The sequence below is a fragment of the Mauremys mutica genome, chromosome 5, assembly GCF_020497125.1.
Source record: "Mauremys mutica isolate MM-2020 ecotype Southern chromosome 5, ASM2049712v1, whole genome shotgun sequence".
Lineage (NCBI taxonomy): Eukaryota > Metazoa > Chordata > Testudines > Geoemydidae > Mauremys > Mauremys mutica.
The window spans coordinates 90224601-90241776 of record NC_059076.1 but is presented as its reverse complement, the minus strand read 5'-3'; the positions used below and the strand labels follow the sequence as shown (position 1 = coordinate 90241776).

At 39.8% G+C, this 17176-nt stretch overlaps 1 protein-coding gene across 5 annotated transcripts in view; it reads right to left on the bottom strand.

The window, feature by feature from the left end:
• The window catches only part of SGCZ (sarcoglycan zeta), a 483993-nt gene that overhangs the window by 173341 nt on the left and 293476 nt on the right, over positions 1 to 17176 (bottom strand). For all 5 annotated transcript variants that reach the window (XM_045017558.1, XM_045017561.1, XM_045017559.1 and 2 more), the window contains one exon: positions 7870 to 7971. In XM_045017558.1, coding sequence (XP_044873493.1) covers positions 7870 to 7971 — 102 coding nt within the window. The remainder of the gene's footprint in view (positions 1 to 7869; positions 7972 to 17176) is intronic.

The window sequence follows — 17176 nt, the reverse complement described above, 5'->3', positions numbered from 1 at the left end:
TTTATTTTATTTCTTTAATGTTTGTTAAATTGGTTGTATTATAATGAATAGCTTCCAAACATTTTGGCAGGAGTTAGGAGACATCATGTATACAATTATAACAACAATTCTCTACATTTAAAGAGAAAAACAGACACATAATGCAGCTTGAAGTATCACAAAGTTCAGGATATCTAAGAAGAAGATTCCGTATGAAAGGTTCACAGTATATTTTCTTACACTAGTTCAGTTCCACAGTCATAATGCCTCTAGTATACTGGAAGTTATTGCACAAAGTCCCAGGGGTACTAAGTCAGTTAAAGAAGTTTATGAAAAAAAATGTCAAGAGCAGAGCTGATACACAAGGGACTTTGTCTGTGGTAATGAACTTCTTACAGTCTTTCAGAATCTTATAGCTAGATAAATAAAGTAACTTTCTCAGGCTAAAAACAAGAAAAAGATCAGATTATCTGCGGTTAGGTTTTAAGAATCAGATATCAGTTCAAACAAATGAAATATGTATATTTCAAAATCTAGATGTTTTGAATAGAATATTGTATCCATGCTTCCCCCAAACTTTCCTTTCCTCAGGTATCAAGGTCCACAAGATGACAGATATGGCAATATCCATGAAAAATGCACTGAATTAAGTTTTCGTATCTTTGGTGGCCATTGTAATAAATGCAAAATGTATGTATTAATGTGGACCAGAACTGTATGCAACTTCTCTAGGGGAAGGATGGAATATGAACCCTGGGAAATGTTATGAACTTCCAAAGGACTATATTGAACAATGGGCCAGACAAGAATGGAGCTTTGGACAAATAGCGGGCAATCTCTAGGTGGAGGTGAAAGCAAAAAGTCAGCCTTTTGAAGCTATGCTCTCAGAAAAGGACCATTGTCTATTGTTTACCTGTTCCCAGCATCATAAGATCAAAGGCCCAAGTGGTATAAAGAAAAGACTAATCTATTCATGGGCGTGCTTGGTCTGAGCTAAGGCTGTTATGAATTTGTAACTACAGGAAAAGCCCCCTTTGTGAAATCTGAAGCACTGACTCCTGTCAGAGCTCTTGTTGGAGTTGGGGGTAATCTCTGGTAAGATTATTAGCAGGTGTGTAGTTTCTTTTATTGTTTTTAATGTGTTTTCTCTGCAATATTTTTACTTTAATAATAAATGTGTATGCTTAGAAAGAGCTGAGTGGTAACTAATAACTGTGGCCAATTATCTGGTGATTGCCTTCAAAGAGAAATCCAAGTACAGATGTTGGCCTGTTCATGCAGTCTGGCTTGCTAGGAATATCACAGGATAGCCAGAAACCTGTGCCACCTGGAAAACCCTCTGTCAGATGGTAGAGAGACACAAGTCTCCACCGAAGAGACATGACAGCTTAAGAGCAAGGAGCCTACTGTGGGTGCCTTTGAGGAACCAGAGAGGAGGAAAACAGGTGCAGTTGCCCCGAACTGTGACACACAGTTCCTACAATGAGTTTTCAGACTTATTCTACCAGGGAGTGGGTACATCAGAGGGGACAGCGCCAGACCTATCAGTCACTGGCTGCTGGGCAAGTTGCACCTTACAAAGAGCCTATCAGTTATGTAATTTCTACAGCCAAAGTAAATATGAATATTTTGTTTACATTTCTGGGAAGCAAAACTTTGCATAACTAACTAGTGCTACCACTTTACCATGATGAAGAATAGGACATCGCTTGAGGAAGACTAACTCCACACTATTTGCTAAGAGTAAACATTTGAGAAAGCCAAATTCCTAGCATCAATATTTCAAATCTCCAAATGGGCTTTTAAAAATGGTTAGCACTTGCTTTTCATCTTAATTTTTCACTAGGTGAAAACCCCTTTATCATATGGGTGTAACTCCTAAAATGACAAAAAGCTAAAAATAACCCGGAACTTAAAATTGAACAGTTACAGAGCATGAATCCCAGTGATGATTGAATCTGGTGATATTCTAAATAAGAAGAGCTCTCAGATATCCTTGTAGCTGTTTTCATCACTTCACACTGACTCAGACATTCTAGGCTTCAGAGTGACACACAGAGGGAGAATCCTAGAATCTTGTTATACAAATGTTTCTGAATTAAGTAATTAGAAGATATAGAGTAGAGGATTTGGAATTTGTACAAAAACCAAGCAAATCATCTGCAGTGGATTTTGGTCAGTGGATTAATAGACATGGTTCCAACCCTGGAAGTTCCCTGGCGTCTACCAAGCTCAGTTCTGCCTTGCCTTAGATATGGAGAGAAACGGTGAACCTGGGGGCTTTATAGTGCCCCCAGGTGTGCACAGAGGTCCCCATGTGACCTCTCTACAGCCTCCCTCCTCTGTGCAAGGGAAACAGATCAGAAAATATTTTTGCACAACTGCTATCAATTGTCTCAGCTCAAGTACTAACAACCAACCAACTGCATTTCACTGTCTACCTTCTTTTAATGGGAAAATGGCAAACTTTATCAAAGAGAAGATATTTGTATATCAGACTTTTTATGGGTTCCATTTTCAATAGTATGGAAAATAAATCAAACGAAAAAGAGCATGTAAAGTCCTCAGATTCAGTTGCATCTTTTACTCCCTGATGTACAGTACTGACATTAATAATAATATTTCACCATGGGTTTATACTACCTCCAGGAAGTCACCTTGTAATTTCCAAGTGCAGAATTTCAGGTGTGCTCCTTTCAAAAAATGGCTAAGGTGAAAAAAAACAATTATTCTTAAAGTATTTTCTTTATTTGCATGTGCAAAGCCTATTTCAAGGGGAAACAGAAATTCACATATATAGTTTAAATAATAATTCCCCTAGGGGATCTGGGATGAGTATCCAACCAGCTGCTTACATCTGTGCTGTAACTTAGCACCTAAGACAATATTCTGTTCACACTGATACTATCTGAATTTGATGTTAGTTTATTATAGAAGCTGATTATTATTAAATCTGGAAAATACCAGATAAGATTTCTTATCTCATCTAAATAGACAGTTAATCAAAAGGAAGGAAAGAAAATAAGTGGTAATAACAGAACCTATATTATCTCAGTCTGAATATCAAGTATTGTTTATGAATCACGTAGTTACTTCTACTTTTCAAGTATCAGAGGGGTAGCCGTGTTAGTCTGGATTTGTAAAAGTAGCAAAGAGTCCTGTGGCACCTTATAGACTAACAGACATTTTGGAGCATGAGCTTTCGTGGGTGAATACCCACTACATGCATCAGACGAAGTGGGTATTCACCCATGAAAGCTCATGCTCTAAAATGTCTGTTAGACTTTGTGTTACGTTGCAGGAATCAGTCTTGAAAATGTTCCCCAAACTTAAATTTCTTTATCTCCCATTATTGGCAATTGTTTCTGATACTTGAAAAGTAGAAGCAGCAAAGAGTCCTGTGGCACCTTATAGACTATGTTATAAAGAACATCAGGAAGTTGATGCTGTGAGAATGTGTTTATTGTTTTCCTTTTTATTAAGCTTCTTACTAGTTTACTACAATGGTGATTTGGTTTTCTCTGTAAATAACCACTTGTTGCTGTCAAAAAGGTCAGAAATCTATGCATGCCAGAAAGAAAATGAGTGTATGAGACTCACATGTTAACCCTCCCAATGGGAGTAACAGTCTCTATTTCCCCACCCCACTCCCCAAAAATGCCAACATGCTCAAATAAATTTGTTAGTCTCTAAGGTGCCACAAGTACTCCTCATTTTTTTTCTCCTAATACAATGTAGTTCAACAGATTTAAATTGTGTTTACCTCTCATCCTGCCATCAAAAAATACATCCCAATTTATTACTTTCAAATGGTGGTATTTACTATATTTGTGGCCCAGACAATCAAGCCTGCTGGTTCTGCATATCCAGGGGAAAGGTCAGCCTGGCAGGAAGGTCCTAAAATAATGCAAATATTCCTCAGCAACTAGTAGCAGAACTAAAAAACCACCATGCATTTCCAGCTTTAGCACAGCTCCAGAAGCATCTTTCACTCCCCCTCCTCCCATCCACATTTTTACATGCCACAATGATTACTACAGCCTTAGGACTGTAACCAGTCTCCATTATATATTAGTGTTGGGAAGTGTTAAGTAAATACTGGTCCAGAATATAGGCTCTGTGACTGAACGGGTACCCCAAACCCTTTCCAAACAATGCAGCTACAGCTATTCTCTTCCCCCTTTTTTCTTTCTATCTAAATATATAAATATAAATATAAAAGGACTTACTCCCAGGCCTACCTTGCTCCAGCCCCACAGCCGCCATTTTATATTTTGCCTATTTCTCCACCTAGTAGTCCTCTGGGAGACCATCTAGTCTTCTTGGCACACCAATCTTTCATAGGACTTAAGTATATGCTTAACTTTGCTTATGTGAGCAGCAGCATTGGCCCCATTGAAATTAATGGTAGAACTCCCTTTGACTTCAATGCAGCCAGGATGTCTCCCATTGATTTCAACTGGATTACTTCACATAAGAATGGCCATACTGGATCAGTTCAGTGGGCTACCATTATCCTATCTTCTGACAGTAGTCAGTGCTAGATGCTTCAGAGGAAATGAACAGAACAGGCAATTATTTAGTGATCCATCACATTGTCCAGATGCATCTTGTAATAGTCAGAGATTTAGGGATACCCAGAACATGGGATTGTGTCCTTGACCCTCTTGGCTAATATCCCTTGAAGGACCTATCCCCTATGGACTTATCTAAATGTTTTTTTGGACCCACTTATACTTATCAACATCCCCTGGCAACAAGTTCCACAGGATGACTATGCATTGTGTAGAGAAGTATTTCCTTATATTTATTTTAAACTTGCTGACTACTAATTTCATTGGGTGACCCCTGCTTCTTGTATTATGTAAAGGAGTAAATAACACTTCCATATTCATGTTCTCCACACCATTCATAATTATATAGGCCTCTATTATACCCCCCACCTTCGCTGTCTCTTTTCTAAGATGAACAGTCCGAGTCCTTTTAATCTCTATTCGTATGGAAGATGTTCCATATCCTTATTTATTGCCCTTCTCTATACCTTTCCCAATTCTACCTGTGTGAGCAAAGTCACACTTGCTTAAGCGCTTGGCAACAGCAAGGTCTTGGTGGATAAATATAGTAACATAATTCCTATAAGCCTGATTATCACACATAGCAGTTGTGATAGACAGAATCACAGACATCACCCATGGGAAGGAACTGTCATAACATACTTAATCTGGCTTTCTGTGACCACTGGGAAGGAGCTGTGTTTTCCCCAGTGTAGTTACAAGGATTGTCGAGTCTGGGGAATTTGCAAAACTTCCATAAACACTGCATTTGTAAGGTTCCTATTGGCTGGGTTGGGACATGGATGCTTCTAGGAATACTTGAATTTATTTTTTTAGCTTTATTTGAAAATGTTCATGAAGTATTCTGCAGTTTTTAAAACAAATCTTATTTCCTACATTAGGCCCCAGTATCACCCTTAGAATATTAGTGATTTACTTTGTTACTTCTGGAAATAATAAAAAAGCTAAAGCTAAGTTAGTGTATCAAGGATCATTGAGTTACAGAGATGTACATGAGACTCTTAGGAAGATTATTTTTGAGAGGGTCTTTGTGCCTTTCTGTAGCATGACACTTTGAAAAAAAATTATTTGAGGGGACAATTCCAGCCATAGTTGCACGTTCATTTATTAGAGGGCAGAATGTGACCTTAAATGCCTATTCCTGGTAGAGATGACTAATAAAATATATACAGGTCATTTTTGTGAGCTTAATCTTTTGGTTGTATCATGATCTAAATCAAAGCGATGATATTTGCATTTCTAAATATATTCAGCTACCTTGTTACTGAAGGTTTGCTTATAGATGTTACACTAATTACCTTTTCCTATTTTTAGCAAACCTTTCATAAGGAATATTTTTCAAAAGGCAGGTCTTAAGGGAACAAACTGATTGTGAATAGAAAAGTCAAAGATGATTATCAAATAAAGTGATCAAAACACAATAACTATTTTGACATATACACAGATTGATAAAGTGTTACATGATATTTCAGCTGGCAGGCAAACACTCACGATTCTGTAAATCTTCACCAGTTTTTTTGTCTTACAGATGAAATGGACAATTAACAGCTCTGTCTCCTTTAACTGATTATTTTAAGAACTAAGTGTTGTCAGATGTTGGCTGCATTTGTGTTTCTGAGTTGTTCTGTCCCAGCTATGCGCAGATAGCGAACACAGCAGACCTTGATAGAACCGCCCAATAACCACAGACCCATTTAGTAGTGACAGCACACAGTCAGGTTTATTGTTGATGAAGCACAGCCCTAGCTCCCTGGGTTAACGTCTACAGTTACACTAGCACATGCATGCCTGTGACAATGGACACAGCTCAGCTGGCCAAAGACATTTCCTCCGAGACCTCACTTCATACACTGATACAAACAGGTTACATATTGCCCCTCTGATGTAGTTAGTTACCACCCCTTTAGCTTATCCGTGGGTTCAATCAAAACATCTCTATCCATCATACTGACTCCTGACCTTATATTTAAGTGAGGTGAGGGAAGGAGAATCAGTGTGTCCTATCATCTTCGGAGTGTGTGTTTGTACCATACTTGGTATCGGGGTGTTCTGGTATCACCCTTCTGGAATGTACTTTCCTGAGTGCCTATACTTCTTAGGAATGTATCTTTTTGCAATATCAGCCCTGTTTTTGCCAGTTTCTGTGAGCTTGCATGCAAGCAGAGTCTGACTTCTGCTCACAGCCTGACTTTTGCTAGCTTTGCTTTATATTACAGGGCCTGACTACTATTCTAGTTCAGGTGTCAGGTCTCATAACAGGACACTTGCACCAGGCCCATTTCTCAGGCTCTCTCTACTACACAAAAAATATAATCATGAAGGAAAAATATCCAGGTGCCACTTATAAATTTACATTTTAAGCTTATTGTAGCCTGTAGTTCTCATGATACATTTTCATGCATATACATGATTGTTTCTAATGCCTGTTGAGGTCAAAGACCTTTCTGAGGGAGATTTAATAGTGGAAAGACATTTTTAATAGCTCTTCATTCCTGTCAACATTTGCACTATGCATATTAAAATTCTCTGTACTTCATTGACTAAAACATATTTTAACATTCCTCTCTGATAGCATTTGTATAGCAGCAAGAACTTAATAGAATTCAAGTACTGCAATTTTTTTTATTTTTAATATATCTAGGAGAGCTACAACTCAGCATGACTCAGTTGAAATGAGCTGCGTTGAACTTTTGAATATATAATGTCTTGATTTAATGATTTTTTCTATAATGGCCTGCTGTTAAGTGATAAAACAATTACATTTTTAGCAATATTACAAATGGGTTGCCTTGAAAAAATCTCCATCCGAGTGTACATTATCCAGTTTTAATAAAATTCCCTGTACCTAATGAAAAAAATTAAACTAGCTGAAGCTAGAAGGTACTCAGGTGGAGCTACTTGAGTATATATGAAACTGTTCACTCTTTTCATTGCATTTTGCAGAACTTGTGTTGCTGGGTTCACATCAAATTGGAAGAATCAAATGTTCCATTCACAGTTCTGAGCCCCCTCTCCTGAAGATTAATGTACATATTTTGTTTTCACACATAGATGAGGGATGATGGCACTTTCTAAGTAATAGCACAGGAACAGAATGTTTCAGATAACAGTGAATATCCACTTCTTAGATTAAATTTCATTTTTGGCACTCATGAGCCTTTCAGTTCTCTACAGTGCTTTCTCTTAAGGTATTCTCAAAGCAAGCCTACATTGAATGCCAGTTTAAAGGGTGCAGAAATCCTATCCTATATTTTCAGGCTGAAGAAATTAATCTGAATTATCTGTAAATAAACCCAAAAAGATGTCAAACTCCTACCTTTCGGGAATGTATTTCTTTCACATACAATGGAAGTAGAAATTCAGATATGCCTTCAAGTCGAATTCCTTTTTTGGTGACTCTCAGATTCCCCATTCCATCCTAAAAACAACAACAAAATTATTTCACTTTTGGAAGTGACCACTGTGAAAAAATAAAAACCATTCAGCCCAAAGTCTAGAAGCAGTGAATGCAAAGAATAGGGAAGCAAGGTGAAAGGGACTCTGAATCTGATCTGAGAGATCAAACTTTTCATGCCCTTGTCGATAAAAACTTATTAAACTTTTCAAAAGCTGCAAAAATATTTCTTAAAATTAACAAATAGTCATCCAGTAGGTTCACTAGCTTGAAGATAAACATTACTTTTAAAATCACTAGTCAAAGTCTTTGCTGGTCTGCAGTGAGCAGGAGAATGAAGGTTTTTTGAAGCCTCCTGGAAATTCCAGACACAACAGTTTTGAGTAAAAACAAAGATGGTTAAAAAGGATCTATATTTAACATTCTGATATGAAAAGATGTATTTTACACCTGTGTTGATGGCAAATCCAGCTTTTTTCTTTGTAATTCTGTAGCAAAACCAATACTATTCCACTATTCCTAGCAAAGGCTAGGTCAGGATCTGGGGAGCCCATGCAACATGCTACCACTCACTAGTGAATTGAGGACAACTTCACCAGCTCTAATTTTATAAGGATGCATTATCCATGCCCCACTAGCATCTCTTCAGTGGGGCAGGGAGGCTACTCCAGGCCCAGAGGATGGATAAGCAGCTATGGAACAGCATTGTCACTGTACAGTGGTTTGTGCAAAAGCACCAGTCACTAAAACATAGCTAAGGAACTAGGGTTGTGAAATATTAGCTGGGATAAACATTGGCCTGAAAGTTCTGAGCATGAGTGCTTTATTTTCCCTTTTATTTTCTTTTAAACTAAATTAGAGTACAATCAAAGAATGGCAAAAGAATTTTAAAAAGTTGTTGTTTAAATACAATTTTGTTTATAAGGCCTGGTCTACACAAGGCATTTAAACCGATTTAACGCTGCACCCGTCCACACAATGAAGCCCTTTATATCGATATAAAGGACTCTTTAAACCGGTTTCTGTACTCCTCCCTGACGAGAGGAGTAGCGCTGAAATCGGTATTACCATATCGGATTAGGGTTAGTGTGGCCGCAAATCGATGGTATTGGCCTCCAGGTGGTATCCCACAGTGCACCATTGTGACTGCTCTGGACAGCAATCTGAACTCAGATGCCCTGGCCAGGTAGACAGGAAAAGCTCCGCGAACTTTTGAATTTCATTTCCTGTTTGCCCAGCGTGGAGCTCTGATCAGCAGAGGTGGCGATGCAGTCCCAAATCCAAAAAGAGCTCCAGCATGGACTGTACGGGAGATACTGGATCTGATCGCTGTACAGGGAGGCAAATCTGTTCTATCACAGCTCCGTTACAGAAGACGAAATGACAAAGCATTTGAAAAAATCTCCAGAAGCCACAGCAGGGACTCAGCACAGTGCTGCGTGACAAGCGTAATGGAAAGCCAAAGAATCAAATGGACGCTCATGGAGGGAGGGAGGGGGTACTGAGGACTCCAGCTATCCCACAGTCCCCGCAGTCTCCGAAAAGCATTTGCATTCTTGGCTGGGCTCCAAGTGCCTGAAGGGTCAAAAACATTTTCCCGGGTGTTTCAGGGTGTATGTCGTCAATTTACACCCTTCTTTCCCCCAAAAAAAGAAAAGGGGAAAAAAAATCATTTCTCGCCTTTTTTCAATGTCACTCTATGTCTACTGCATGCTGCTGGTAGACAGGGTGCTGGAGAGCTAAACAGCAGCATCCTCTCCCCTCTCCCCGGTGGCAGACGGTACAGTACAGAAGGACTGGTATCCGTTCTCGTCATCAGCCCGTGAGTGCTCCTGGCTGGCCTCGGTGAGGTCGGCCGGGGGCGCCTGGGTAAAAATAGAAATGACTCCTGGTCATTCCTAGCAGATGGTACAGAATGGCTGGTAACCATCCTCATCATAGCAACTGGGGGCTGAGCTCCATCAGCGCCCCCTCTGTCATGTATAAAGAAAAGATTCTGTACTGCCTGGACTATCATAGCAGCGGAAGGCTGGTCTCCTCTTCCCCCCCCCACCTCTTTAATGTCCTGCCTGGACTATCATAGCAGCTGGAGGCTTCCTCCCCCTCATTTTAGCTCATTAAAAAGTCTGTTTCTTATTCCTGCATTCTTTATTACTTCATCACACAAATGGGGGGACACTGCCACGGTAGCCCAGGAGGGTTGGGGGAGGAGGGAAGCAACGGGTGGGGTTGTTGCAGGGGCACCCCCTAAAATGGCATGCAGCTCATCATTTCTGCGGGATCTCTGGGGCTCTGACACGGAGCGGCTGTGCTCTCTGGTTCTCTAGTACACTTGCCCCATATTCTAGGCAGGACTGACTATTTTTAGACAAAACATAGGAAGGGAATGACCCAGGGGGTCATTCCCATTTTTGCCTATGCACCCCCGGCCAACCTCAGCGAGGCCAGCCAGGAGCACCCATGATAGCAGCAGATGGTACAGAACGACTGATAAGTCATCTCATCGCCAATTTACAATGGCATGGTAGACAGTACAATATGACTGGGAACCGTCTCTGCTATCTTGCAAAGGCAAATGAATGCTGCTGTGTAGCAGTGCAGTACCGTGTCTGTCAGCAGCATCCAGTACACATACGGTGACAGTGACAAAAGGCAAAATGGGCTCCACGATTGCCATGCTATGGCGTCTGCCAGGGCAATCCAGGGAAAAAGGGTGCGAAATGATTGTCTGCAGTTGCTTTCCCGGAGGAAGGATTGACTGACGACATTTACCCAGAATCACCCGCGACACTGTTTTTGAATTGGGATCTCAACCCAGAATTCCAATGGGTAGCGGAGACTGCGGGAACTATGGGATAGCTACGGGATAGCTAGCCACAGTGCAACGCTCTGGAAAGCGACACTAGCCTCAGTACATGGACGCACACCGCCGAATTAATGTGCTTAGTGTGGCCGTGTGCACTCGACTTTATACAATCTGTTTTACAAAACCGGTTTATGTAAAATCAGAATAATCCCATAGTGTAGATGTACCCTAAGACAGACAATTGAAAGAGCCTGCTCTTGCTTAGTTATGGCAAAATTCCCAGTGGTTTCATTGGGAACAGAACTGGACTGAAAGTAATATTTAGTCTCTAACGTGGAGAAAGGAAGCTTCAAAAGATGGCTGCTAAATCAGTGTACTCTGCATGTTTTCCCATCAGGCTTTTTAGCACACATTTTCAAATAATTACAACAAAGCCCAGATCCTGTGTACACTATGAGGACCTACTAGGACCACAGAAACAAAAAAAATATGCATGGCACAAGTATCCCCAGCTGCTCACAACATGACGCAGTAGGAAAGGTGCCTCAGGCTCGGCACCCCACTGTCCATGGGGAAATACTCTGCAGGGCTCTCCACAGGAGGACACAGAATGAGTATGTAGAATGTTGGGGCATAACCAGTGAGGCAACACACAACAGCAATCCAACTAGGCTAAAATCTCACATGAGCACATCAACCACTGCACATATATCAGATAGCAATGGCTGCAGGCAAGCTACACAGCAGCTTCTGTAGATGGACCTGAGGGTTTGTCTCCTCAAGCCCAAGACTTACTTAATACCCAGATTCTACTTGAATATGAACCCTTACTTTGCATTTTGCATGAATGCTCCCAGAGTCACTCATGAATCATACAGATAAAGGCACCAGCCAAATACCCCAGCTCCCAGCCTTGTACCCTAGGAATATACCATCTTGAGCTACTCAGGACCCTTTCTTGAGCAATGCAAGTTTATTAATTGATGATTAATTTATTAATCCACTTAAATAATGAAAAGTGGATATACACCAGCCTTTGTAACCTGAGCAGATTTACCAAGCACTTCAGTCAAATTCACTAGTAAGGATAAACACTAGAATTAAGTTTATTGATTTAAAAGATATAATCACTTAAAATCTGTGATAGGTGAAAAATCAGATTGGTTACCAAAATAAAATAAGCACACAGTCTACACTCTCAGCCCTGTTAGACTGGGCAACATCTAAATTAAGCAGTTTCTCACCCCACTAAATATTGCAGGCTGATTACAGTTTTTCATTTGCAAGCTTTTTCCTCTTTGCTCAGGAACCACTCTCTTCAGCTCCAGTGTTCTCTTTGCCTTCAGCATAGGTGGGGGAGAAGAGGAAGGATGAAGCATGGGTCCACTGTGTCCTGTTTTACACACTTAGTCCATGTGCTCGGAGAACATAGGTCCAGGCATGTCTGACAGACATTGCTAAGTCACCAGGCGAGATTGAGCACTTGCCCTGGCTATAGCCTTGTGCAAGTGAGTCATTGAATTGTAGCTCCCTTGCTGGACAATGGCTGTTGATGGTTATTTGACACCCGCCTAGGCATTGGTTATCGCTCTGGTTATTGTCTTTGGGGAGCTAGTATCTGGGTATTTCCCATACCTACAGCATATTTTAGTGACAGTCACACAACGCTATTCTCATAACTGCATATGCATTAATGATATACATATTTAGATGAAACAGTGGGTTTTAGCAGATTATAACCTTTCCTATGATACAAAACATGCCTTGTAATGTATGCAAAATCACAAATGTATACAAATGATGAATATGAGGGTTACAGGGTTCTTTCCTGGGGTGTAGAGTGTCATACTCTCTTTATGGCTGGTGTAGAATCCATGTCTAAGGCAACCCTGAGCCCTGCTGTTCACAGCTACACATTGGCCTCTTGGAGCTGTTCACAATCCCTTGTGCAAGATCAAGTAGCACTCAGGTTACTTTAAATTATCCTGAAGGATTGGTGTGGTGCAGAGCTGCCCCAGGAACAGGGGAGTGCAGAGATGACCTTTCTTGCCTCCTGATCTGAGTTGTGTTATCCTCAGCTGTAGCTGTGGGCTTTTGGGGCCTTTGTATTTTCCAGAAACAAACTACAAATCTTACTTTCTACAAAGGATTCCAAAGAACACTAATTCTCCTCTTTCTCCCCCAGCTTGCTATTCAAGTGCTTTTTCAGAGAATGTAAACCATGTAAATCTTATCTGGGATTTAGAAGTCTAGAAGATTATCAAATAAGAGTCATATAGAGGCAGTCAGCACTAAGTGATGTTGAACAAAATATTAATTTTTTCCCCAGTATTTCATTGCTCAAGACCTTTATCTTTTACCCAAATTCCACCCTATGTCCATGCTTCTACTGAATGTCAGAATAAATTTTAGCATTGCATGTTGCCTTCTATACCCATTTATATATTGAAAAATATCACATCTACAAACTCAGGCTATGAACTGTGCTCCCCACCCAAAGAAACCTAGCAAAATGCTAAATGGAGAAATTAACATTAAATCAAGGTCCAACACTAAAAAGTTGTACAAAATGATATTGTGGGGTTCAACATCCACTGCACATCTGAAGTTGCATGCTCTAAAGTTCAAGATTATAAGGCCTCAGTATTCAAGACTATAGAAATATGAAGTGTTGTATGCTTCATTTCATACCTTGATAGTGTTTCATGTTACTTTTTACATCTGCTTTCTTTTTGCTTTTAAAGAAATAAGGAGATTTGTTTTACTATAGCACAGTGATGCTCAAACATTTTAGCAGTTTGCCCTTGACTTAGGTGTGTTCTTAGCCCAAGAGGGCTAAAGCACTTAAGGCCTCTTTGAACATTAAAAGTTCAAGCATTTGTTTTAAACTACAATTGCTATAGGGGGGAAAAATCAACAGAAAGTATTCTAATATGCATAGAGGACAAAAGGGCCACAAAGACATGGAAAAAAAATGAGATTCGGTATAGAATGAATAAAGGAAATTCAAGAAAAGAATGGATCTCTCAAATTTATTTGCCCCCTTGTCCAATAAGGGCTGTACGTTATTTTGTTTGAGCTATTCCTCTTCTCTCCCTCTCTAAATAATTGGCCCATATTATTTTAAACTTTCCAGGATATCAGTCAACTATTATTCAATAATATTAGCTGAATGTATGTTTCAATTTTATCCTAATGTAACACATTATCTTAATATAGTAAATGAGAGTTTTACCAACTGCACACCAGGCATAGTACTGCTAGTACATTTCTTGATTGAACCCAAAAGTTCATAACATTAGCATCACTATGTAATAATAATAATACTTGAGTAAAGTATTATTTCAAACATGACCCTTTATTGTTTGGTACTTAGTGCATACCAACTGTATGCTTTGGCACCACTACAAGGCATGCATCATCTGCTTGAAACCTCCAGATGCCTTGTCTGGAGTCTAATGTATGTAATGAATCATCTTAGATCGAATGTGATTCCTATTTTCTTGCCAAGCTCTGGTACTTGACAAATTCAATTTTATTACTTGTTGACAGTTAAGGCCTTTCTCTACCTTATTTTTAAATTCACTAACTGTGTTGTTAAATAGATCTACTGCAAGATTCTGTAATTAAATGCTTTCTCTATGTGCTACAGGAAACCAGACCTGAGGAGGGCTCCTGAATGTGTGTGGCAGAATATACACAAGTGCTAGACCTAGACTATGGAAATCAGTATCCAAAGAGATAAGAATTAACATAGGCCTCATATTCCTGTGTGTAAGACGGACCTGGGATTCCTCCAGTAAGATTGTTTTCTCTCATTCTTTTTCTCCTATAGGCTGGAATAGCTGCTAAGTTTTGTCCATATGTGATCTCTCAAACAATTGAGAGAGATAACCACTTATTTTCCCCTCAGGCTGCTCATAAGCAGTGGGAAGTGGGTACAGGCAGAAGCCTCTCTCTTGCAGTTGGCAGAATCAGAGGGAGAAAGAAGGTGGATCCATGGCCAGCATGGGTGTTCTGGGAGCCTGGAGAAGCCAAGGGGGGAACATAGTATTGAAGAAGTCAGGAGCAGACTGTGGGATTAGAGTATAAGGGCTTATTTGAGGAAAGGGCAGAAGATTTGGGGTTAATTGGGGAAAGCCTGTTCACCTTCAGCAGTTATACAGTCTGCCTGCCCTCCGTGCTAGTGCCCAGTGCAAAATACTGGAAAATCCTTCCCAGTCCCTGTAGCCCTGCTGTATGCATAAGATCCAGCTGACCTACAGAAGTATGTGAGGGAAGAGGCAAATGCTTGAGTGCTATGCCTAATGCATGCCCTGGACTAGAATTGAGACAGACAGGAGAAGGATAGTGTTGTTGTAATTTCTCATTTTAAATACTTGAAAACCTCTCAGAAAATATGTTGGTGGGAGAGGGGAAATGGAAAATAAGTAATTCTTACATATTTACTGTTGTCTGATTTTACCTGTGAAAACTTTGGTCTGGGATCAGAGGCCTGTCTACCACATAGCATATAAAGATAGTTTATTTCCAGTGTTACTGTTGAATGTGAACTCTTGGGTTATTTAGTTCCCATTCATGCTCCACGGTATGTTATTTTCATTTTATCAAACCTTAAATTAAAAAACTTCAGCCATTTCAATGGTTGTTGGTACCTGGAGGAGAGTGAGACCAATAAAAAGGTGTAAGGTCACATAAAATTAATCTTTTCTCTTAACATTTGAAATATAATATTTTGTATACGGTAAGAGTATATAGTGTGATTTCAAATCATTGCTTCAGTTTTGGAAGTCAATATGAGATCCATTATTACACCTTTTATGATTTATGGAGGTCATAATAGTTCAACAGTGCAAGCAGTTGATCAGACAATTGTTGATTTCAAGGGGATTACTGCTTCTAGCAGAAAGGATTTGCATAATCAGCCTCCTTGTTTGTAAGTTTGAGAGACTTTTCATTTTAAAATAAAATCTAGTTCTGGACAAAATGATCAGCTCAGAGTTCTGGTTTTTTTCTGTTTTGTTTTTTTTTGGCACGCACTTGAGGCAGCTTGCATCAGAAGCTGGGCTTTGAGACAATCTTTTGGTGTTGGCCAGGATCTACTTCTACTGGCTGCCTCAACCCTGGTAAATTCTGGCAGCAGCCAGGCCCTCTGGTGAGGTGATCAACCTGACCCTGGGCAGTCCCGCCCCCTCAGTCTATATCACACAGTTAAGAAAACCAGATGCACTTGGTCTCAGATTGAAATATGTGGCAAGAGCAGCACCAGGAAGATAAAATGAAGATTTTGGGTCCCACTGCTTTCTGAACAGAGAGTGAGTCAAGCGGAGGGGGTGGGGGAGGGAGGGGGCGGAAATGAGGGTAAAGTGAAAGCCAATATGAAATATCCACTCTAATGAAGATATTTTGTGGAAGCTGTAGAGAAAAGATTAGGACTCAGGCAATTTATATTGCTGTTCTCAAAGATAAGATTTGGGAGAGTGGATTAGAACACTTCACTCTGAAGCGCAGAAAGGGCACAAAGTAGGCAGCCAGCCATGAGTAAGATACAGCGGAGATGAAAGTGTGTAAGTCACTTCTAGAGACAGTCAATGTGGAAAGAGAGACAGGATATCCAATGGGAAAGAAGCTGGTGGCTAAACGTTCATTTAAAAAATTAGGTTGTGTATATATGAATACCACCGCCCTATACTGGGTACAGTCAGAACAACTCTTATGTCATTTGCCCGGTACTGCTAGGAGCTGAAATAAATACTCCTTTAGTTGAAGTGATAGGGATGTATAGTTTTCAATCTCCACCCACTTGGTCACAGGGAAGCTTCACGTAAGCCATGGTGTTTATTATTACAGTTATGAAGTCATAGATGGTTAGTTGGTACTATCTAGCAAAATTATTCATTATATGGAAAGTGATAAGAATCAGTCTGAAAAATGCAAATTAATAACTTTGAGAGACCACTAGAGTAAATCCCCTTTGTGCAATGTAAAACATTTTATGGGGCACTAAAATACATTACACAACTAGTCAACTTTAGAGTCAATCAGTAAGATGTATGGTCTGCTGCATCACTTTATTTACAGGAGTCCTCCGGAGATTTTATTATTTACTTTGTCAGAGAAATGACATGAAGCCTTTCATTAATCTAATTTACTAGCATAATATGAAGCTATTATTTTTATGTTAACTGGTGTAAAAAAAAATCATATCCACCTCAGATGTACTTCCGTAGAAAGTAAGTGACCTGTTAGATTAAAAATTTGGTCTTTCAGAGCTGGCTCTTGAAAAAAAGAAGATTTTTTTTTAAAAGAGGTTTGTGTAGATTAAACTCTGAAGTGGTCAAGGATTAAAGGGGCTTGACATTAGATTTTGAAATATCTCCAAGGCTACATTTATACACAGACAGCTTAGCCATTTGTCAAAAC